The sequence below is a fragment of the Ambystoma mexicanum genome, chromosome 8, assembly GCF_040938575.1.
Source record: "Ambystoma mexicanum isolate Mex_15411 chromosome 8, UKY_AmexF1_1, whole genome shotgun sequence".
In the NCBI taxonomy this organism is placed as follows: Eukaryota; Metazoa; Chordata; class Amphibia; order Caudata; family Ambystomatidae; genus Ambystoma; species Ambystoma mexicanum.
Window position 1 is genome coordinate 443,860,038 of NC_090929.1, and position 25,063 is coordinate 443,885,100.

Sequence of the window (25,063 nt, forward strand, 5' to 3'; positions counted from 1 at the left end):
ACACAGCTCTCTTTCATGCTACCCTCTGCCTCCTCTTCCTCCTCGCTCATCCCTGGCTATCTATCTGCTATTCAGGCTTGGTGCGCCTCTAATGATCTCTGCCTTAACGGTAGTAAGAACGAGATCCTTCTCAGTGGGACACCTGCTTGTGCTTTTCCTTACCCTGGCCGCTCTCCTTGGGCCTTCTGCCCTCACCCTCTTATGAGGCAAAAAATCATAGGGTCATCGTCGACTCCACTCTCTCCACACAAGGACCTTGCCAAGATGGCCCATTTCCAGCGGTTCCTTGTCGGAGGTATTCTCCCTTTTCTCACCTTCCCACAGAAGGTCACTGTCTCCAGAGCCCTGGCTCTCTCTGGGCTGGACTGCTGCAACTGCCACATTCTCAATCTGCCTATCTCTACTCTTTGTACTCTTCTACTCATCCATAACAGGACCACAAGACTTATCCTTAGCCTCAAGCCCAGGGACCGAGTCCCTCCGGCCCTGAAATCCCTCCACTGGCTCACGGTGGCTGCAAGGATCAAGTTTAAGACCCTCTGCATCGCCCACAGGGCTTTCTGGGGCTGTGGCCCTCACTACCGTCAACTCGCTCTTCCTGTGTACCTTCCTCCTAGAGCCCTTCGCTCATCTACTTCTATATCTCTGCAGGTGGGTCGCTGCACTGTCTCATGGCTCACCTTGCACTACTGGGCTGGGATTGCCCCCTGTAGTCCAAGCCTTCCTTGCACTGAACACAGGACCCTGCTGCTGTGGGTGCACTTCTCCCTGTACCCTCTGCTCTTCTTGCTGCGCACTTGCACAATCTCAGTGACAGGGGGCCTAGTAAGATTGTTGTCTTGTCCTCCCTTTGTTCCCCTTGCCTTGTTGCGCCTTAAAACTCTTGGGTATAGGTGCATAATAAATAACCAATCAATCCATGTTCTATAGATAACCTCGCTTTTAATTTTCAGATAGGGTATACATGGGGGGGGGCATTTGATTTGCTATTGGGGCGCAAATGCCCACTTAACCTCAGGTGGTCTCCAGTAATGTACCACTGTCGCCATGCCTCACCCCCATGGCTTCACGTTCCACCAGCCCTTCCCCAATCTTAGCCTACATTCACACAATACTTCAGGCCCCATCCAAGACTACCCAAACTCTGAATGCTGACAATCTTTGGATGGCCCCCAACCATGCATGCCCTCTGCACTGCATGCCTCATTCTCACATGCCTTCTACCCTCTCATGCCTTCAACCGTCTCAAACCGCCAACACTGAATGTTTCTCAACCTGCATGGCCCCATCCTCGTATCTGTCTAGCCTGCATGACCTCATACTCGCCAGCCGCGGTCAGCCTTGTGTTCCCTGTAGTCTTAGGAGACCCTAATTCAGATATTCCTCCTCAGGTTTTCTAGACCTGCATGCTGCCAAAACTCACATTCCTGAAACCCTGCATCCCCGTTATATTGTGAGCACTGAAGCCCTCCATGCCGCCACCAGCACCCAAAACCCTGCTTGCTCCATAAACTTAGTTGCTCCCCACCATCTGATGACCCCAACTTGAAAAGTTCTCCAAACTGTATGCTCTTCACCCTGCACTTTCCTTATAACTGCATGCTCTTCAGCCCTCTATGCCAGCACGTATGCACTAATTCTTTGATACTGACCGATATCCTGCCAACCTTTCCATGACGCCAGCCCTAGATGTTCTCTTCTCAGATGCCAATCTTATAATGCCCGAGTTTCAATGATGTAATCTTCATATATCGCCCTGCCTGTGTGCCCACAGCCTCCAATGCCAATCCCTTCATAGCAGATTCCTCTGTGTTCTGCAGTGCGAGTACAGATGTCTGGGGCAAGCACCTAACTAACTGAGCTGGCCACAGCCTCGGAGAGCATCTTGCCTTAAATTCCTTTATTTCTGTATACACTGGTTACCAATCCCAACTAGGGTCCTCTTAAAACTGTCTATCACATACAAGGCAACTACTACTCAAACGACAGCCTACCTAGCCTCAGAACTCGGTCTGAGGTGGTACATGCTCCTCTGGAGGCCAGATCATTGCAAGAGCTTGAGAGTAAACTGATCCACAGAGGTATCTTGCTAAGCCCCATCCTACTGGAACACCACAAAGTTGTCATTGGGACTGCTCCAGTACACCTTTAATTTGGGAAGAAACTCGAGGCATGGGTCTCCAGGGAATACTTGGGGTCACTTAGGACTTACTACTCGTAGGCATTTAACAACCCTGTAGTATAGGATTTCCAAGCAACTAGAACATGTAACCTCCCTTACCACCAACTTTTGTTAACCACCAAATTGCTTGCACAGCACTCTGTTGCTTCCTAGCAGGGTTTGTGTTGTATACCTAAATACAAATACAAAACCCTCACCCTTCTTGTGTTGCTGCTTTGTATGCTCAGTGCTAGGTTATATCATGGCATGTGTGCCTAGTTCTGGTATTTCACTTTGCATTGGAAGTGTGTAATCTCCCCATTACAAATGAAAGACCACAAGTCCCAGAATACAAAAGGGAACAAGCCAGGACTGGCTGGGCTACTTGCATATGGCATTTATCAACTTGAGAGCTCGGTATTCTGCATCTTGAGCCATAGACCTAAATGGAATTGTGGACTTGGCCCTCCTTAAAAACATTTCACGTTTGCCCCAAAATTTCTCTCGCTTTAATTATGGATAGGAACACAGTACTGTAATGAGTACTTAACTTAGTGTGATGATATGCAGTAAATCAAAATGCAATTTTAGCTCAAAATAGTTTGCTTCCTTCTGCTCTCTGTGCTTAAGTTCCGGACTGTAGAGCCCATCTCACCAACACACTCAATTTAACCAATTTGCACAAGACTGAATTGGCATTCTGGTGCCAAGGGTTTTGTATATCAAACATGAAAAATGTTGATTACAGGTTGTGCACATTTCTATTACAATCCACCCAATATAGCTAAAGGCTCTTCAAATGTTATCATACCAGAGCTTATGTCCTATTATAGACCTTGAGGGAATAGGGAATAATTATCTCAAATTTTAAAAAAGCTTTCAAACAAAAGCCTACTGTTCACCCTGTTGTGATTTCAGTGAAAAGCAGTTCAGATCCAGACGAAGGAGAAGGTTGGCTTGCTTTGCAAGGATCTGAATACATTACTGGTACTGGGGCAATGGTTGCTCTAATTTTCCACAGACAAGTGTTAATAGACGTGTCTGGGCCTTTTGCACACTTTGAACGATCTATGCCGCCCTTCTGACAGCTTCGACTCTTTCTGCCCAAAAAGCAAATCCCATGCCCAAAAAACAAATCCAATGAAATTGTAAAAAGAATCTTCCCCAACTGAAACTACGACTCTAATATGTTGCCATGATGTTATTCTGAAATTCATTCCAAGTTCGAATAGTTATTGGAGGATAACAATTCAAGACCAATTTTGTGATAAATAAAAATCCTGCATGGATAAACTTCCAAATGCTTTAAAAGAATGACCAAATTATATATTCCCTTTGACCTCTGGGTCCACCTCCTAACACAAACTGAAATGAAAATTCTTCAGAAAAGATGCAAATGGGAGGGCAAGTCTTGTCAATAGCAGGGCAAAGATTGTGTAATGGTTCCACAATCGCGATCTAGCTAAATTCCGACGCCCCTAGTCCAGAAAACATGTTTGTAGTTTTGGCTTATTTAGGTGGCATTTTAGTGCCACCCATGTGAGCAAAAATTACTGGTGCATCTGCATAGAGATGATGGTTGGCATATCTGAGGCACATTTAATTGCTGGATGTTGTGTGAACGCACAGCCTTTTGTTTTGGTTATCTGCTGTTTTAGGATCAGGAATTTCTAGTTATTTTTGGGGTTAGAAATGTTTTTTTTTCTCGGTTTTATCAATTTTAGACACAGAAAAGAACAATATAATATACTTTCTCCAGCATGGGGTCTGGCATGGATTCACATGCTCATGAATATTCCCCGTCGTCAGGCTGGGAATCCTCGGTAAAGAAAAAACCAGTATCAGTTTCGTTTCTGATCTGTCTTTCGTAGTAATAACCAATCACTGGTCTCTGCGTCATACTGACCACAGCCAATGACTGCCCTCTACCTAAGCACCGCCTCTGGCAGCCATCTTCAGATTTTTACCGCACGTTCATGTGTTGGGATCCTCGTGCTATTGCTCTCGAGCGTTAGTGCTATTTTTTCGCGCTTTTTCACAAAAACTTCGATTCTTTCGGTCAAAAGAGCCTCAAGCTCCACCGATCCTACATCCGATCAACGGGGACCCGTGTCGGATTCATCTGTGCCCCTCAAGGGTGAAGATTTCGTCGAGCTACACTTCGGAGGACTCCAGAAGCTTCTCAGGCCCGGTCTCGGAGATGGCCCAGGAGAAGGGAAGCTCGACGCCCGGAAAGCTGTTCAGGGCCTGCCCTGGATGCCAGCTGCAGAACGTCTTCAAGGAGGACGAACACTCTTTCTGCCTTTACTGCCTTCATGGGGACAAGACGCACGTGGAGAAGGACTGTGCGTTTTGCGGCAACATGTCGGAACGGACCATGAAGGACCGCCATCAACGTCTCGCCAGCTGGCTGGAGGGTAAGAGCCCGTCTGGCGAGAAGAAGAAGAAATCTGAGCGGTCTTCTAAGACCTTTGAGGGCGCCCCGGCGACGGGGGCCCAACATAAGGCCAAGCACCGCGAGTCCGCTGGCACCGGGAGCGCCGAACGGTCGGGCTCTACGGGCGCCAGGCAGGGCGCACCCTCCCCGGCACCATCAACCACGAGCCAACGCTCTGGGTCGGGTAAGAGGAAGGCCGAGCACCCGGCGAAGCTCCTGGAGAGACCCCGGTCGAGCTCTAAGGCAGAGGAGGAGCGTGGCAGTGCCCCCTCCCTCAAGGATAAGGCGGTGAGCGCACCTAAGGTGGTGAAGGCCTTGATCCATTCGACCAAGCCCTCTATCGAAACGGTCGCGGCGGCCCTGGCCCAGCCTGTGGAGGCTGCACCAGTGGTGGCGGCCTCGGGGCCCAGAATCTCCCTGCCTCCTCGGAGGGAGTCTTCTTTCGTGCCCATCGATAGGACCCCCGTGAAACCCTCCGTGGGGAAGAAGGGGGGGCAGGGCGTCGTCGTAGATTCGGCCTCAACCTCAGAAGAGGAACTGATCGAGGTCTTAAGCCACGGCCTAGGCGTGGAACAAGACCAGCCCGTCGGAATGGGCCCCGACGCAGGTGACGACGACGACATCGTCGAGGATACCGACGGGGCCCCTGCTCGCCCGTCGGATTCCCCTCTGCCAGCGCCGCAAGACAACTCAGCGGCCATTTTGTTGGCTATACAGTCCTTATGCTCCGAGATAAGGACGAGACTACCGTTACCGACGGAGGAACCTCTCCCGTCGGGGGATCCAGAACCGGGACCTTCTGGTGTTCCCCCTACCAAGAAAAGAAGGATCCATCCACCGCCTCCTTTTCAACCGTCGCGCCCCGTCCAGCCCTCCTCCCCGTCCACCCGAGGGGATGATACGGGGACTGACACGGCAGCGACGGGTACGGACGACGAGGCATACGACGAGGATTTTCCGTCGTCGCCTCCCCCCAGGGCTTCTCCGCCCGACGAGATTGGATCGTTCCACTCAATGATCGCCAGGGCATCCGAGCTTTTCCAACTCTGCCCTGAGGAGAAGAAAAAGGAAGGCTTCCTTTACCAACGGCGCGAGACCAAGAGGAAGACGGTCCTCGCAGTGCCTCTGTTGGACGACATTTGGGATGAGGGCCTTTCCCTCCTCAAGAACCCTTCCACGACGCCAGCGAAAAGAGACCGGTACGAGAAAAAGTACCGGGTCCCGGACTCGGCCCCCCTATGCCTCCGGGCGCAGCCTACCCCGGACTCCGTCGTCTCCGCGGCAGCCAGGAAGAAAGCGGGGGGGGGTGCGGCCTCCACGTCGACTTCCCCGCCGGACGGCGAGGGAAAGAAATTGGATGCCATGGGACGCAGAGTCATCTCGTCGGCGGCGACGACGATTAAAGCGGCCAACGCCTTGGCTATCGTGGCCCGCTACGACAGGGAACTCTGGTACAAGATAGCTCCCCTGCTGGATTTTCTGCCGGACGACAAGAGGGCGGAGGCCCTTGAGATCCTGCAGGAAGGTGAGGTGGCCTCGGACCACGCCATCACCGTGGCGACGGACATCGCCGACACTGGGTTCCGCCAGATGGGCAACGGCGTTTGCCTTCGACGTCGCGGATGGCTCAAGGCTACGGACTTTCGGCAGGACGTCCAGACCAGGGTCCTGGACATGCCCTTCGACGGGAACAACCTGTTTGGGAAGACAGTGGACGATTCCCTTCAGGCCATCAAGGCGGATACTGAGACGGCCCGGGCCCTTGGAGTACTGCAGCAACGGCGGACGCCCTTTCGGAGCGGCGGAGGCAAGGGCGCCTCCAAAGGTTCCGGCGGCGGTTTCGCTTCCTACCGTCAAGCGGCCCGCTCGTCGTCGCAAGAGGCCTACAGAGGACGAGGCAAGTCTGGCGGCCCCCGCCGTCGTCGCCAAGGAGGCCAAGGCGGCAAGGCCGCGTCCAAGCAGGATTGAACCGGCCGTGGGGTCGGGCCCCCACCGAAGCACCCCGGTGGGAGGCCGGCTGGCGGGCTTCGTCAGCGTGTGGGAGTCCATCTCCACCGACCGTTGGGTGCTGGACGCCCTGGCCCGGGGCCACGCGCTCGAGTTTCAAAGAAGGTGCCCGCGCGTCCCCCCCGTGGCCAGGAAAGAACTTCACGTCCCTCAACTTCTCCTGGAGGTAAAGGCGATGCTCAGAAAGGGCGCCATCAAACTCGTCCCAAAGAGGCTTCGGGGCTCCGGAGTCTACTCGCGTTACTTCCTCGTGAAGAAGAAGACGGGAGGATGGCGCCCCATCCTGGACCTGCGACGCCTGAACAAGTTCATCAAGGCGCAGAAGTTCCGGATGGTCACCCTCCAGCACGTCCTGGGTCAGCTGGAGGAAGGAGACTTCCTATCGTCGTTGGATTTGGAGGATGCCTACTTCCACATTCCCATCCTAAAGGGGCACCGAAAATTCCTCAGATTCGTGGTCCAAGGGCGTCATTACCAGTTCAAAGCCCTTCCCTTCGGACTGCGGTCGGCACCCAGGGTTTTCACCAAGTGCCTCGCACCGGTGGCGGCGCAGCTGCGCCGCGAGGGGATTCACGTCTACCCCTACCTGGACGACTGGCTCATCCGCGCCAAGACGAGGGAGCTCGCCGTGGTCCACACGGCAAGGACCGTCCAACTCCTCACGGACCTGGGATTCTCCGTGAACTACGCCAAATCCCACCTGGTGCCCGCGCAAGTCGCACTGTTTCTGGGAGCGAGGCTCGACACAGTGTCCCTTCTGGCCTCCCCGTCGGAGGAGAGGACCAGGACCATCTTGGGCAAGGTGCAACGGATGTTGGTGGCCGACGCGGCCAAGGTGAGGTCCATCAAGTCCCTCCTCGGGATGATGTCTTCCTGCATCTACCTCATTCCCATGTGCAGGCTCCGGATGCGCCCGTTGCAAGAGTTCCTGGATGCGCGCTGGATCCAGACGACGGGCAGCTTCGAGGAAAGGATCAAGCTCGACGAGAGTTTCCGACGAGCGATACGGTGGTGGGGCACCCGCGCGCATCTGACGGCGGGCATGGACTTCCAGACCCCAGCCCACCAGGTGACTGTGACCACGGATGCCTCCCTAGAAGGGTGGGGAGCGCACACCGAAAATCTGCACGCAAGGGGACTCTGGCTCCCGACGGAGAAGTCCCTGCATATCAACGTCCTGGAGCTCCGTGCAGTGTTTTGGGCCCTCAGGTCCTTCCTTCCGTCCCTCAAGGGCAAGGTGGTGAGGATCTTCACCGACAACACCACCACCATGTTTTACATCAGGAAACAGGGCGGAACCAGGTCCCCAGCGCTGTCCAAGGAGGCGCAGGACCTGTGGCATTGGGCCGTCGCCCAAGGGATTCTTCTGGTGCCGTTTCATCTGGCAGGGATAAAAAACACCATCGCCGACTCACTCAGCAGGGAGCTGCGCTCGTGCCACGAGTGGGAACTACGGCAGGATCTGGTGGATCGCCTCTTCCGACGGTGGGGCACACCCCAGATCGACCTGTTCGCGACGGCGACGAACACCAAGTGCCGGAGGTTCGCCAGCAGGTTTCCCCAGACGAGGAGCATGGGCGATGCTTTCTCGTTCCCCTGGGAGGGCCTGTTCCTCTACGCGTTCCCTCCATTGCCTCTGCTAATCCGGCTCGTCAACCAGCTCAAGAGGTCACGGTGCAGGATGATCCTCGTCGCACCTGCGTGGCCGAGGCAGATATGGTTCCCGGACCTTCTGGACTTGTCGGCGTCCCCGCCAATCAAGCTGCCGGCGGACGCGGATCTACTCTCCAGGGAAGGAGGCGCCATCCTCCACCACGACCCGAAGTCGCTGAACTTGCAGGCCTGGCTCCTGCAGCGCTAGAGTTTGGAGGATACGACATACCGGCCGACTGCAGAGAGGTTCTTGCAAAGGCCAGGGCGTCCTCGACTCTTAAATGCTACGGACACAAATGGAAGAGGTTCTCTGTCTGGTGCCACGCACAGAAGATTAACCCTCTACGGATTACGGCTCCCCAAGTGCTGCCGTACCTGCTGACGCTGGCCAAAGCTGGTCTGGCACACGCGTCCATCAAGATTCATCTTGCTGCGATCTCCCGATACACCAGAACCACGGGCCGGACGTCCTTGTGGTCTCATCGTCTGGTGAAAGAGTTCATGAAGGGACTGTTCAGATCGTTCCCGCCGGTGAAGGCTCCGGCCCCGGCGTGGGAGCTCAACGTGGTACTGACCAAACTCATGGGACCTCCGTTCGAGCCTCTGCACTCGGCCCCGTTGAAGTTTCTATCGTGGAAAACAGCTTTTCTCGTGGCCATCACCTCCGCACGACGAGTGGGAGAGATCCAGGCCCTTTCCTGCAAGGCCCCGTACTTGACTTTCCACGACACGAGGGTAGTGCTCAGGACGCACCCCTCCTTCATGCCCAAGGTACCGTCGGACTTTCATCTCAACGAACCCTTGGTGTTACCTGTGTTCTTCCCGTCGCCTTCGTCGCCGGCTGAGAGGACTTTGCACTCGCTGGATGTAGCTAGAGCGCTGAAGTTCTACGTGGACCGCACGAAAGGTTTTCGGAAGACGTCACAACTCTTTGTGAACTTTGGACCTGTCAATCAGGGGAAGGCTCTCTCGAAGGCTTCCATCTCCAGATGGCTCTCCGGCTGTATCATGTACTGTCACCGGTTGGCAAACCGACCGCTGCCTGGCCGTCCGAGAGCCCATTCCACCAGAGCGATCGCAGCTACCACGGCGTTCCTATCTGGTGTGCCCCTGCTGGACATATGCAGGGCTGCTACGTGGAGGTCGACGCACACCTTCACGAAATTCTACTGCGTCGACCGGGATTCCAGGGAGGAGTCCAGGGTCGGCCAAGCAGTGCTGCGCAACCTGTTCGCCTGAGGTGAGCCTGGTGAGGAGGTAAGATGCTTAATGTTGAGTTGATGTGATGCTTAATGTTGAGCCTTTGCCACCTCCCGTGGTTGTGCATGTGTGTACTGCTATGTATTCTTTATTCATGAGCATGTGAATCCATGCCAGACCCCATGCTGGAGAAGGAACAAGTTACTTACCTGTAACTGTTGTTCTCCAGCATGGGTCTGGCATGGATTCACATGCGAACCCTCCCGCCTACCCCTCTGCGGCTCTTCACTTGGTCATACTGCCACTTCACGTGCTTCCAAATCTGAAGATGGCTGCCAGAGGCGGTGCTTAGGTAGAGGGCAGTCATTGGCTGTGGTCAGTATGACGCAGAGACCAGTGATTGGTTATTACTACGAAAGACAGATCAGAAACGAAACTGATACTGGTTTTTTCTTTACCGAGGATTCCCAGCCTGACGACGGGGAATATTCATGAGCATGTGAATCCATGCCAGACCCATGCTGGAGAACAACAGTTACAGGTAAGTAACTTGTTCCTTCTTTCAACAGTGAAACCCCCCAAAAAAACTCTGTCCTCCATTTCCCCCTCCATTCCCCCTCCATCCGGAAACTGCTCCCATGTAGTGGTGCTGTTTCTTTTACATTAGGTATATATCCTTATCTTTCGCTGACTATTCTTTCACCCCAGGCAATTGTTCGGCTTTCCAACACGTCGCTAGGCAGGCCCTCGCTGCTACCCGCAGAAAAATCCTATATTGGGTAAAACTATCCAACCCTCTTGATCCCACTCCAAGCTGAAAAATACCATTATGAGGTCCAGGCTTCTTTCCACACTCTCCACCTCCCTAATCCATCCCAAAACTTCGACTCTATACACCTGCACCTTACTGAATCCCCCACCACATGTGCTAGTATGTAGCTCACACCCCACAATTATGCCAACCATATGAGCTCACTGTAGAGAACATCATTGAGAGCCGCACTGGATCATACTGCCACCGGTGTAGCAATTTGACTCCATGCTATTTATATTGGCAAGCTATGGAGGTCTTGTATGCTCTCTTGCACATTTTCTGCCACAACTATTCATCCAGTTCCATCCCAATGCCACTCTCCCATTTATCGCACAACCCTTCCATGCTCCCCATAATAGCTTCCGCCAATGATGCATATAATAGTGATATCAGTCCCTTCATCTCCCTGGGAGTGTCGGAATGCTTTCAGTTCGTGCGAGTTCTCTGTGCAGACTCTCTGCACTCCTATGCTGTCAGCACCCCCTTCAACTGTAGATACAAGAAACACAATAGTTTCCCCAACTTCAAGGATTCCTCCAATTCTTGGATAGTAATGAATTTCCAATCTACCCATAACTGTCCCTTTCTAGCCAACCCCACCTCAAACCAAGTCTGATATCTCCCTGGGTCTCGGATATCCTCCCTTATCAAAGTAGCCCATAAATGGCTCAAGTGTGAGGGCCACATGGTAAGTCCCTTCATCCCTGTGCTCTGCCTCCAGATGTTCCACAACACTTCCAATATAGGATGTTACCTAATCCTTCTAATCGCCCTCTCACGCGGTACCCACAGCCATTCTCCCACCGTCGCTGGCTGTAGGTGACGATTCTCCAAATGGACCCATTGCTTGTCTGAGTCCTCCCGCAGATGTGGCACCAGCCCTCTCAGTGGAGACACCTTTAATTCAGGGTAGGATCCGGCAGCACCACCCCTCCTTTCTCCTTGGGCAGCACTATTGTGCTATAGGCTACCCAGGGCTTTTTCCCCTGCCAGAGGGACTATAGCATACAACCCCTGGCTTCCCTGAGGATACCTTCTGGCACCCCTATGGGTAACATCTGGAACAGATATAGCTATCTATGGAGGAATTTCATTTTAGGGCGTTTAATCGACCCATCCACGAGATGGTATATCCACTCCAGACAGTCATTTCACTATACAGTCTCTCCAGTAGCGGAGGATAATTCGGACAGCTCGACCAGGGACCTGGTGATATTCACCCCCAAATAGTGGACTTTTTCCAATTGGACTTCCATCCCCAATGTATGGAGGACCGGTGTCTCCCTCTGCCAATTGCGATCAAGATGGAAGACCCGTAGTCTTCTTTGACTGCCATTGCTGCCGGGACCAGACTATTCGGGTTGCGCAGATGTAGAAGGATATCATCTGCATACATCCCTAGTTTGAACTCTTTCCCCTACGCGTATACCCTCTACCTGGTGAGTCCCCCTGAATTGTTCAGCAAGGGGTTCAAGCGATAAAGCAAACAGCGAGGGGGAAAGCGGGCACCCCTGCCCAGTTCTCCTCTGTAGCCCACACTCTCCCGAATTTCCCATTCACTGCCACTCGTGCACGTGGATTTGTATACAGTGCCCTTATTCCATTGAGAGTTGTCTGTCCAAAACAATAATTTTTTCAGATTGCAGTGTCATTTTTTTCTTTAATGGCTAATATTGATTATGCATTGCTATCGGCCATACCATGAGCAATATTAGATTATCGCCGACCCTTGCAATTCCATGGCTGACTGTTGCTGATCAAATAGCTGATTCCTTAAAGAAGACTTTGAATGAACGTGTTTAACGTAGTGTGTTTATTTCCCACAGAGCAAGTTATTTATTAGATGTAAATCTCAACTCTGCATTCAATGTGTAGTATAGCGACTGGGCAGAGTTGCAGGGAGAGATGTGCTTACTTTGCCATGTCCCAAGCTTCAATGTCCAGTTCCTCGTGCCTGCTGATGGTGAACTGTGAGCATTGAGTGGGTGCGGCCGTCAGCTAGACCTCTACATAACTACAATAAACACATCTATACATTTCAAAGTCTTGGTACTTGCTTGGCATCTTCTTGGATTGTCGACTGGATCTCGTGCATGGCACAACCAGCGATGCAGGTTTTCTCACCAGGCCTTCCTCTGGTTTCCTTGAGTCTCTAACTTGGTCATCCAGAAGTGTTTCTTCTGATACATTTCATGTCCTTTGACTTTCCACTGGGATGATCTCTGCGCTAAGCTGATGCAGAGCTTCTATTAGAGCTTTGTTGATCTTCCTGCATGTCATTGCAAAGATTTCCCCTAAATGGGACACACTCATTGAAGATCCATATCTGGAATGTATATCTTTGTTCATGTATGGCATTTAAATTTTTACAATGTCACCAACTCGATTGAATGGTGGGCCCCTTTGCAGCATTCCTTTTGTCATATCACACTTTGCTTTTGGGTTGTGCTCGTTTCGTTTTTTTCTGCACAAGTTGTCCGTGATGTCACCAGTTTCATGGTCTGAAACCTTCAGATGTTTGGTGGGAGTGGGGGGTGTTGTAAGACTATCCTCTACATGTGCTCATTATTTGGAATAGACTAGTCTTAGTAACTGAAATTGGAGTTGAGCAATGTGCCCCCACAGCTGCCAACACTGTGTTGCGGCCATATTGGCTTCACACTGCAGCTAACGGGACCTTCTTTCTGCCTCAAGAAGCACTCACCGAGTGCTTGCTATCTTGGTCTTCTTTGATAGAGACCTAAAATTGCAACAGTTCATCACTGCCTCTGCTGCTCCTATTGAACATCCTCAACATTTGGAAAATGTATCCTTTTCTTACTAACCGTTCTTCAAAAACGTTAATATCCACTCTTGTGCTCAGCACACTGGACTTCTGCTGAAGCCTACCCTTTGCCCTTCCTCTCTTCTTCCCTCTAGAAAAAGTCCTTAACTTTGCTACATGCACTCTGCAACCTACACAGATCCTCCGCCACTCGTACCTACCGATGACTTGCTGGTTGGCCGACCATGCACAACCACTCTTATTTCAAGTTCCTTCTCCTAGTCTGCAAAGAAGTCCAATGGTTTTGTCCTCCGTGCCAGTCTGTATCTCTGTTTACACACCATCTTGTTCCCTCCGATGCTTCTCTGCACTCAACCTCTGTCCCTGTGCCTCCTCTCGCTTCCGCTCTTTCCCCCTACCGACCCCACTAGAACCAGCTGCCCATAACCATCAACGCCAGCCCAACTGTGGAGCTCTTCAAAGCTTGGCTTAAATTTCACTTGCTTGCTAAAGAGAGAGCCCCATCCTCCCGACCTTACCCCACTACTGCCGCCAGTGACTTTGTATTTAATTAGTACTCCTCTTAAGGTTCTAGCACTGTCCCCCTTAAGTCAGTGTTACCTTGGTAAGTCATCTGTTTTTTTAATGTACGTTTTTGTTTTATCCTAATTTTTTACACCCTCATGAACTGGCTCAATACCGGCTCTCATCTTTATGCTATTGTACAATCGCCCTTCGTGGGAATGCTTGTGCTAGCTGTAAGTGTGTTATTGGAACTCTTTTCTGATCGGAATTGATATCCCCTTTTTTCAAATAAATGCAAATACGAAATGTAAAGCCTTGTTTAGCATGAAAACCAGTTCCGATATGCTGGAAAATTGGTAATTACTTTTTAGTTCCCGGAGCACCAGACATAGTCCACTCAACGTGCAGGGTCCACAGGCTGAACCACTCTGTTGCTTCACTCTGCTCTGTGGTATCTTCCCTACTCGGTTCATCGAGTTTCTTTACCATGCCGCGTCCTGTTGCTGGCACACAATGCACCTTGTGCTTTATGGCACGGGCATTATTACATAATTGAATTTTGTGTGTAGCCTTTTACACATTCTGGCTGGAAGTTTATCAAACAGGCTCTTGTACTTATTTTACCCCCACAAGGAAATTCTGTGACTGCTATCGCCTGCTCTTCTGTGCAGAGATCCAATCTCATGTGCAGATTTGTCTGGTCTACACAAGCCTAAAATTGGTATGAATGTTTTGGTCACACTGACTTGGTTTAGAAGGCTTGCCCTTGAAGGTAATCGCACGCTTCTTGTAACCTGCTTCTTGACCTTCGCCTCCCTGTGTGCACTTCGGTGCCGGCCTTCTTCTCTCGTCTGCAGTTGCTGACTGGTATGGTATAATCCGAGCCAGAATTGGCCAGTACCCTTATGTCTTTTTTAGTCTTTTTGTCCTTCTTGAGTGCCGCTATTGTACAGCAAACACTACTGCTTCGCCTTTGCTGGCCCCATCACTGCTCTGTGATGCGTCCTCAGCCATTACCACCTGCTCCTGGAGGATTCTTTGCGGTTGCATTTGGAACAAGATCTCTTTGGCAGGGCATCTCTGTCTTCATCGGTCATGTGTGACTGCTTATTGCCTCTAAATTATGCTCTGCTTTTTCATTTTGGATTGTGGTTTGCAATACCCACGTACTTCACTCGACCTGAATTCGTTTTTTCTGATATGTCGTGTTTGTATGCATTGTTCACGTCTGTGAAACGCGTTTGTTTTTCAGCGTGTTTGTGCCACATTATGCTTTTGTGTCTCTTATGCTGTTCTAAAACCGCTCGATGTGATCTTGTGCAAGGAGTGCCTATTCTTGAGGCTTAGCATGTATTCCAATGTGCTATGTTCATTCATGTCTCTGATCATGTATTCAGTAGTATCTTTGAAATTACATACTGTAGGCAATTTTTTTTTAGGGCTGCTACGTAATCGTCAATAAGTATGTGGTTAACATCTTCAATGTATTTGAAATTCCCTGCCTGCTGCTTTTGGTGATGGTTACGGTGGGCTGGATTCAGTCACTCGAGCTGTGATGATGGGTCCTGGGACCAGGTCAATTGGGAGGATTAAACTCCCTCCACCCCCCTTCCCTGCAGCCAACCAACCAGCCCGGAGTGGGATGCAGGCCCTCCCATAACTTGCCATCTTGCTACGAGGTCCCTTTTTAATGGACCGAGAAATGCCAGAGACTTTAGAATGCCCAGTAACCCTCTTGGAGAATCGTCATTTCCAACCTGGAATCCTGTGAGAGGGATTGGTGGTAGAGCCATTCAATGATTAGACATTGGACACAGACCACACAGCAGACTTAATAAGGAGCATGGACACGTGTGCTGCCAACTCTAGCTGTCAGGACAACCAAGGCAGAGCAAGCGGGTGCACGCAGCACATGGCTCCAATATGCTCCACTGCCTTTGCTCGTGCCCATGAAGGCGAATAAAGAAGGCGGCTCCCACCACGGACGCCTAGAAGGAGATTAAGGGATTAAGGCGTTCAAGGTGGTCACGGTAAGAACTCGGTTAGCCAATCACATTCATGGTGGAGCACCCCTGCCCTGAAGTCTCTTGGGCATGGGGAGGTAGGGCCCGAGCCCTGTGGAAGGCAGGGTCTTTGCAAGAAAGGTGTGTGCGGGGTTGTGAGACACTGGGAAAGACAAAGCGGGAGGAGGAGGAGGAGGAGGAGCAGAGTGAGGGGGTTGTGAGGAGAGTGAAAATAGTGGGCGAGTAGAGGAAGATTAAAGGCGAGGAGATCTAGTGACTTTGGAGTTCGTTCTCTAGCTTCCGTGGTCACATCGTCTTTGTTTCTGACAGAAGGATACTGCTGCAGGGATGCTATCTGTGTTTAAGGCTGGGTACCACTGCAACATCTTCCCAGACTGAGCTGGATTTGGTGTGATTGGGGAAAGCTTTTGGGAGCTGGGCCCAGGGTAGGAATAGAATTGGAAACTGATGGAAAGGCGACACCTAGTGGCCGTTCAGAAAATAAATACATTCAGTGTATGTGTTTGTCTCCTAAGTGGAACCATTGACGCCTATACCAACGCTCCTGCTCCGCTCGACAACCGATTTCTGCTCTGTTTGCTCATGTTATCTCTCTGCTTTTGTTCCAGATTCTGGAGCTTGGAAAGAATGGAGAGCCTGTGCGTTCAACGCCAGAAGAGGTACTTGTTTCCTTTCTCTTCCCTAACTGCGGGGCTTGCAGCTTATAAAAACCTTCCATGCTCAATTATCCCTATATCCACTCCCCTCATCTCCCAAATGGGGGTTAGGGGTAAAAGGATTTGCCTACATTCTGGCTTGACGCGCTCCTCAGCCACCCTTGCCTGGGGGGCTCCTCGCTCCTCAAATGGTGGAGTGTGCAGTATAAGGGGATGGCTGCATTAATTATGTGGGGAACTTTTCTGGTTGTCAAGGACCTCATCAAGGTCGGGTTGTCACTGTAGGGAAGCAATCGTGAATAGTAGGGGAATGCATGTCCTGCTACAGATCCAAGTGGGAAATAGGGTACATATTCAGTGGTAATTCTGAAAGCCCAGTAGGTGTGTAGGCTGAGGGCCAGATGTGTGCACCATTGCATTACATCTCACTCCCTTCCCCCAGGTCCAACTGTCATCCCATAATCATTTAATCAGGCCCCTCCCTCTATGTTGGGAGAGGTAGGGAAGGAGGCCTCTAGGGTTCCAGAATCCCAGGTATGATGGTACAGAGTGAGGGGACCCAAAGAGTACTGAGGATGGGAGAGGGGGAAACCTCTATGGCTACTGAAGAAATCCCCTGCGCTACAATGACAGAAGAGCATTAGGCTCGAAGGGTCATATAGCCAAACCTATCCACGCAGTTGTGAGGTCTGAGGGGTGAGGCCACATAACTGACACACCCTCGGATTTGAGTATAGAGAAATGGTCGTCTCTAGGGTCACATAATCAACCTTTTTCTGAATATAAGGACCCAGTATAATGGTATCATACATCTTCCACACCAGTAGTGTCAGAGAAGGTATCTTGTCATACATGACTCCTCTTCCTATTCTCAATTGTGGTAGTGCCCTATCTTTAGGGTTACCCTATTGAGCACCCTCCCAGAGCTGGGAGTATAGTGAGGAGGAGACCCAGGATCACACAACTAAACACTCAGAACTGTATGAGGAGTGCAAAGGACACCGCTCAGATGAACAGTGGCCTTCTAAATTCTGAAGGGAACAGTCTGACGGGGATATTTGCCTTTTTCCTCTTTGCCTGCTATGCGAGCAGCAACAGCAACTGAAGGAGATCTTGGAGAAGAAGGGAACTGTGGATCTGTACGAGCACGAGAAGGACCTGGTGTGGAAGCTGAGGCATGAAATCCGTGATCAGTGCCCCGAAGCGCTGACCAAACTGCTGCTCATCACAAAGTGGAGCCGGCACGAGGATGTCAGCCAGGTGAGCGGAAGCAGAAACTGCACACATGTGTCTGGGGCAAATACTGCTCGTGTAGGCATGCGAGTAGCTGAGAGATGAAATGTGTGACCGCGAAACGGCCTGCTCGTGGTTAGTGACCTGTGTGCATTCTTCAGAATCTGGTCTAGGCCGCATAAGCTCGGTCCGTTTCTCAAGCACTGAAGCTGTGCACACTCATGAAACCTGCATGCTTTTTTCGTTAAACTGGCCATGTAGTTGTGAACCTTGCTGTGCTCTCATCTGCACTACATACACTGTTGAAGTACATGACACGTGTGCATGCGAAGGCAGGACTGCACTAACTTTTATGCCAATGCTGAAAGGACTTGGTTCTCTCCCAGTGTCACTTTACCAAATGCCATCACTTGTACGGCGAGTTCAAAAAGACAAAAGGACATACCTATTATGCGAGAGTGGACTAAGCACTTTCAAATCCGAAACGCAGCAACATAGTAGCCATCCCTGTCCCAATGCTCCACTCGCAGGATGTCCACCTACGTCACACTGATGATCCCCCAACTAGGGTGAAAAACCTGTATGATTGGTTGTTGCAACCTTCATCTGTCCATTTTTAGCTGATGAGACTATGTAGAAAAAAGTACGGTCACTGTAACACAACGACAATACAGATTGCAATTCATATAGATGATGTTGGGTGGGTTGTATCAACCGTTTCCACTGAGTAACTGGCAGTGTTGCGAAATGTCCTAAGCATTCTTTGTTCAATTAAAGTGCAATACGTTTTACCTCCATGATGGCTGGAGGGAAATTATTCTAGAGAATTCATACCTGTCCACTGCATTCAGAATGTTTCTGGCACTCGCATAATGATCCGATCTGCCCCAATGTGTGGACCCTATTATCAAAGGTAGAACCCTAATTGCGTCTCTTATTAAGGGAGAGAGAAGATGGTGTTATGGGGGATGGTTTCCCGCCTGCCTTACTTGCAGTCAGGGCTAAGTGTCTTTACAGAGACCTGTGATTTTCTTTAATTATGCGTCTACTCTGGCACATGACATCTATTTTAAAATGGTCACGAGCATTTTCCAAATGGCCACAAGATAGAACGGGTCTCGGGTAAAAACATCAAATTGCAAGCCACTAGCCAGCCATAAAATGTCAATGGCCCCCTCAGTTCAGTACATACACATAGCCACAGCTTTTCCTACTCACCAATAGTCGATTATCACTCGCCAATGGCTAGTGGCAAGTGCACATTTTGCTTCCTGCAACGAGTTATGATATTGGGCCTCATTACAACTCAGGCGGTAAGGGGTTTACGGCGCCGTAAACAGGGCCGACCCTTACCGCCTGAGTACGAGGTCCCTTAGCGCCATGGCGGATTTAACACCTGCTTTTAGCAGGTGTTAAAATCCATGGCGCTAAGGGACCATGGAGTTAATTACGCCACCGTAATTTACGGTGGCGTAATTAACGCCTTCCCCACTCCCATTATGCCCTATGGGGCAAAAATGGGAATGGGGAAGGGTAAATGGGGATTGGGGACTTACCGCCCCGCCAAACTCGGAATGGGGCGGTAAGTCCGCCAACCACCATGGCGTAAACGTAGTTTACGCCATGGTGGTAAAGTCACGGCCCAGGCGGTAACTTACCGCCTGGGTCGTAATGAGGCCCATTGACTCTTTTAACAAGCTTGAGCAGATGGCATCTAAACATGTTTCTTGTTCCTGACAAGGATTCCATCCCACTTTCTCACTACCCTTCTCAAAGGTGAGAATGTGGACTTCCTGAATAACACTTCTCATTTTCGCGGACTATTAACGCAACAGTTCTCATTTTCGCTTCTGGGTTAGTCACTCTGAATAGGTCTAGTAACGCAACACTTCTCATTTTCGCTTCTGGGTTAGTCACTCTGAATAGGTCTAGTAACGCAACACTTCTCATTTTCCCTTCTGGGTTAGTCACTCTGAATAGGTCTAGTAACGCAACACTTCTCATTTTCCCTTCTGGGTTAGTCACTCTGAATAGGTCTAGTAACGCAACACTTCTCATTTTCCCTTCTGGGTTAGTCACTCTGAATAGGTCTAGTAACGCAACACTTCTCATTTTCCCTTCTGGGTTAGTCACTCTGAATAGGTCTAGTAACGCAACACTTCTCATTTTCCCTTCTGGGTTAGTCACTCTGAATATGTCTAGTAACGCAACACTTCTCATTTTCCCTTCTGGGTTAGTGACTCTGAATAGGTCTAGTAACGCAATTTTGTTTGCTGACCCATGTTGGTTTTAAAGCTGGACTACACAGACCTGAATGAACACATCTTTCTATACACAATGGTTTTCTCCTGAAGAAACGTGCTCCAACATATCACTGCCCATTCTCGAAGGCTGATGGATCAGTAGGTGACTTGGAGACAGGCTCGAAGTTCCATGGCTCTTTATTGCACCAACAGAAAACTAGGGAATAGGTTTGACTGAAGCATATGGGTTTGGATTTAATAAAACAAAACGAATCACGCCACCTTTTTAGGATCGTCGGCCTCCCTTTTTCCTCTTTTAACTTAGGCTCCACCTTAAATGGAGTCACTCGCTCATTGGGATGTTAAGATCCCTGTGCTTCTTGCTTGGCTTGGTTTAGATACTAGGATGTTGCTGCTTGGATTATCGGCCTAGACAGATTGAGCTCTACCACTCCTGGGCCTTGGGTAATCTGAGCATGGGCTGGACATCTGACTCTTAAAGATCTTTTTCAGGGTGCTCTTTGCCTTGGAGTTGTTGGGCATAAAGGAATGGTGCTTACGTCCCGCAGTTTTTCTTCAAGAATGGTCAGTACGCCCGCTGCACACCTCCTTAGCGATGTATTGGAAGTCTTTTCTACATAGCAATACTTGCATTTCAATGCACTTATCACTGTGACCCACTGTTGTTCGCCATAGCCATCTTGTGGTAAAGCAAGGTGAAACTTGGGCAAGTTAAGTTTGAATGCTCTGGTGGCACAAACCATAACCCACACCTGTCCTGGTGATGCCTGGGGCCGCTGGAACAAGACCTCTCAATGCATTTACGCAATCACATGTTGCCATGGAAATGTGGACGAAGCGCCCTCCTGCAATAGATCTCAACGCAACCTTTCTCAGTTTCGGCTAATCTGTTAGTCGTTTAAAACTCAGTTTTAGGTTTTCCAAATAACGCTCTACATCTTGGTGAAACTACCATCATACCGGATCTTCCTCTACTTCAGACAGAGTAAGCGTTTAAGATTGTTGCCCGATGAAGCATGGATTTTCCAGAGGAATGCATACACGTATCAATATATTTGTTTCAATAATTGCAACAGTGACAGTATCTCGTCAGCATTTCACTAAGCTTTCTGTTAATCTGTTTTTTTACATACGAGATTCACTGATGTTAGCTTTTCGAGTGTGAAATCATTGTGTTTTGCGCATTCCCTCCATATGTCCCTCTTGACTTATTTTAACAAACTGCTTGATTTCACCATTGTTGCATCATTTCTAATAAGTAGCAAATACATGTTTTAAGTACACTTTTTTATCTAATCCATGTTTTATTGGGACTCTTCTGTCGGCCATCATCGCTATTACATTTGTACCTACCCAGTATCTTTCAAATTTCCAGTGGATGATCTTCATGCATTTGTTTGAACCAGAGTACACCAATGAAGAATTGGAAACAGGAGAAAGTCAGCAATTACTGAGAACTACTTTCCTTAGCTTGAACCAAGTGGAATGGACGATGTCCCCATTTGGTGCCACAGCCATTATTGTGAACCGATGCCCACATTATCTGGAAACACAAGTTGGGAATTCCACTTGTAGGACCTATCTATCCGAAAAAGATCCCCCCACAACTTTGCATTAAATTGCAAAGGGAATTTCAGGCAGCATTTCTTGCCAATTCGGTGCTTTGTGTGCTGATGGCATGGATGCATGAACTTCAGGGCACTGTTTGTTCGCCAGTCCCCACTGAGTGAGTATATCATTGCATTATTGAAAACATTTTTTAAACATTACTGTACTTTCACCAGCCCAACTGGATGCATAGCTTTCCATAGGATGACACAAGCACTTGATCTCTCACAATTCACCCCCACCTCTAATTTGAATATATCTGGCTTTAGCCTTTACCTGTCAATGTCTATTGATTTCAAATGATTTTGTGGGTATCCCGAGGCTTTCACTGTGAAATTAAAGTGCAGTCAGTATTCGGTGACGGTGGCACAACTTACCAAAGTAAAATCACTACTTTTGAAAGATACTGTTTAATTTATTTAGAATGTGGATTTATCTTTGCTAAAGTCTTCATGTCATGTGGATTCTATTTAATATTGCTTAATATAGGATGATCAAAAATGGTAGGAGAACAGTGAAGCAACTTATTAAAATGGCAATATTTGACCAAAACACACCCACGTTACCATGTTGGCCCTGGAATGTCTTCATTGTCATGTTTCCCAGATGCCTGCCACAGCTTGCTTTGTGGTTTGCAGTCGGGGTGGGTGGGTGCCTTGGAACACATGTCTGGGACGCTTAATAAAAATGTCTCCTTGCTAATAGCATCATCCACCCATTGTATATCTCTTTAATCAGATCAACAGATGCTACCTTCTTGTGGCATACAGGGCATATACTCGGTGGATTCGCTGGAGACTTGGAACCAAAGTGTGTCGAGTTATTCCTAAATTCATCTGGGCATTATTTTGAAATGCGCAGTATAGAAGATATAGGAAAGGAAACGTCAAATGTACAATTATTATAGTTGGAAACAGCTGTTAAAATAGTTAATTGTATTCTATAGGATCGTCCTCCCTGCTCTTTCAAAAACGTGATTTGAAGCTGAAACGTATATGAAGGTGTGTAGTTGCAAATGGAGCACTAGTTGTGTGGCATGTGTGTGAATTTGATGTGCCAAGAGTCATATTGTTGGAAAATAGCTGCTACACAGTGCTCAGACATAAATAATTGTACACTCAATACCTCAAATGTGCATACACAAGCAATATTTTCTGCCAACTTCAGTTCTGTTCTACTACTCCATCCAGTACCACATCTACCCGTATGGATCACTCAGTCTTTCATCCATAGTGGAGGCATTCAGTAACCATTTCTACTGGGTACTGAAACCTTTGACAAGCTGCTTTTGCAATCTGCAGCCATTCCTCACCCACACAGGCAGTCTACTGGCTTTGTCAAACCTTTGAGTTTTTCTTGAAATGGGCACAGAGTTAAACACTGCTAAGGCTGTGTCTATAATGTGTTCTCCCCCACCCAGCAAGGGGGCCACTGATAACACGTAGGGTGGTAGTGTATGGCGCGGTCATTTGCAGGGAAATGTGTGAGGCAATATGAAAATACAGAATTCCCAGCCCGTTTAATGGTATGTATAAACATTTCTGGCATTTCTGGTAGGTGGGTTGGGGGCTACAATATTTCTTCACACCGAAACGCCACTTTTTGAAAATTAAAAGGTCTTTTAGTTTGAAAAGTACCAGGAAGTGTCATGGTAAGCAAGGACTATTAATACGCGAGTTTGGGTAACTTTGCATCATGGTGTGTGGTAGGTGCTATGTGTGTTGTCATCAATTCAAATTGAGCATCACCCTCATGAACCTTTTCAACATTTCGCATCTATTAACAACACAAATAGCTGTTCCGAGAAAATGCACTGAAACATTCAAAAGATGTAAAATGTCACACATGCCAATGTTTCCATTGACTGTACATTACTGTGATGCCTGTGACTTATAAGTTAAGAAATATCTCATTAATCCAAGAGCTGAGTCTGAGTTCTCACACTTTTTTTTATAACCTTTATTTTTTATTGGCAATTTAGAGAGTACATCAGAGAGTTTATGATACCACGCAGACGTAGTTAATACATAGGTAGTCCTAGCAGCATCCTGCACTGGATTGTCCACAGCATTGGAGTTAACTAGCATCCACTTTATAGCATCTGTTATACATTACAGTCCCTTCTCGTTCCCTTTTAGCCAAATAAGAGCGATACCCCGCCCAGATATAGCAGGGTCTAGATGTGGGAAGGTAGGGTGCTCATGTATTGATCCTCATTTTCCTGAGCCCAGGTTTGTGCTAGTATCCATTCTTTCTCTCTTATTTAAAAAAAAAAAATCTTTCCATGTCAGCAGGATGGTTCTTTTGCCAATCATGCAACCCATATTTACAAGTGTACGGTGTCTTTTACTCTGGATATCTGTCCATATACCAAACAGCACTCAAAGTGGGTTCCGTTCTAGCAAGGGAGCTCACCAGTTGGACAAGGTATCTAGAATTTTGTCCCAAAAATCTCTTAACTGGGGACACTCCCAGAACATGTGTAGGTGATCAGTTTGTGTATGTTGGGACCTGGGGCAGCATTGTTCCGCAGGTTGGAACATCTTGGTTAGCCTGGCGGGTGTATAATATAGTCTATTTAGTATTTTAAATTACATGAACTTAAACATGAAATTTAGGGAAACTTTCCTGCTATGGTTGCACATGTGTAACCACTGGGCGTCAGTGAGAGCTATACCCATTTCTTCGGACCAACGAACACGCGCTCGTGAAGTGGGGGGGAACCATTTTGCCCAGCACCATTTTATAGAGAGGATGTGTCTGCAGTCCCCCGAGTTGGCTATGTACACCAGTACCAGCGTCTCAGGGGGTTTGCAGGGGTATTCAGGCCATCTAGTCGACACTGCTGAACGGATCCTTTGGTATTGGAGCCACTCCCCTCCAGTCCCTCCCAGACCCTCCCCTCAACCCCCGTGCCTTGGCCTCCAAGTAGCAGGTGTAATGAATTTCCCATCAGGAAATGGGTCCGCTAGTACTCTATAGCCCAGTCCGAGCCATCTCGCCTGAACTGCTCTATCCCACGATGGTCTTAGCTCGGGGCACTTCCACAGTGTGAGCCATTGGTAATATGGCCGATCAGCCCCTGTAAAGGCAAATATTGACCGCCACGCTCTCAACGTGGAAGCAACTGAGTCGTATGGGCAGTCGTCTTTATGTTGTCGGTCCAGTAGTAATGTCTTGAGGTCTGTGAATTCTGCTGCTAGCGTTTCTAACCTGACATGGGGTGGGGGTTGCTCCAAAGTGTACCAAAATGTGGCGAATTGTGCTTCGGCAGCTATCCAATATAGTTCTAGGTATGGTGCTGCAAACCCTCCATTCTCACATGGGGAAAGTCCTCTCCACCCATTTCTTTCAGACTGCTCCGTAGTGCCACAAGAATTGTGCAAGGAGTCCATGCATCTTGGCGAAGTAGAGTTTCCCTGGCCATAACGGAACGTTAACGAATGTGTCTAACATCTTGGGTAGTAGCATCATTTTAATCAGAGTTTGGCAGCGGCAGAAAGCAGGCCAGATTTCCATCTATCAAGTCTGTTTTTCACATTAGACCTGATTGCGTCATAATTGTCATGAAGTAAGGAGGGTGTGTGTTTTAGACACCCCACCCCCAGATATTTAATGTGGAAGAGGGACCATCGGAGATGGAAGGCACACTGGCTATCGTGGGTATTATCCGTAATTGGGAATATATCCGATTTGTAAAAATGTATTGTGAAACCA

At 49.1% G+C, this 25,063-nt stretch overlaps 1 protein-coding gene across 2 annotated transcripts in view; it reads left to right on the forward strand.

The window, feature by feature from the left end:
* The window catches only part of PIK3CD (phosphatidylinositol-4,5-bisphosphate 3-kinase catalytic subunit delta), a 764,407-nt gene that overhangs the window by 410,910 nt on the left and 328,434 nt on the right, over positions 1 to 25,063 (forward strand). For both annotated transcript variants that reach the window (XM_069610020.1, XM_069610019.1), the window contains 2 exons: positions 16,194 to 16,244; positions 17,334 to 17,501. In XM_069610020.1, coding sequence (XP_069466121.1) covers positions 16,194 to 16,244; positions 17,334 to 17,501 — 219 coding nt within the window. The remainder of the gene's footprint in view (positions 1 to 16,193; positions 16,245 to 17,333; positions 17,502 to 25,063) is intronic.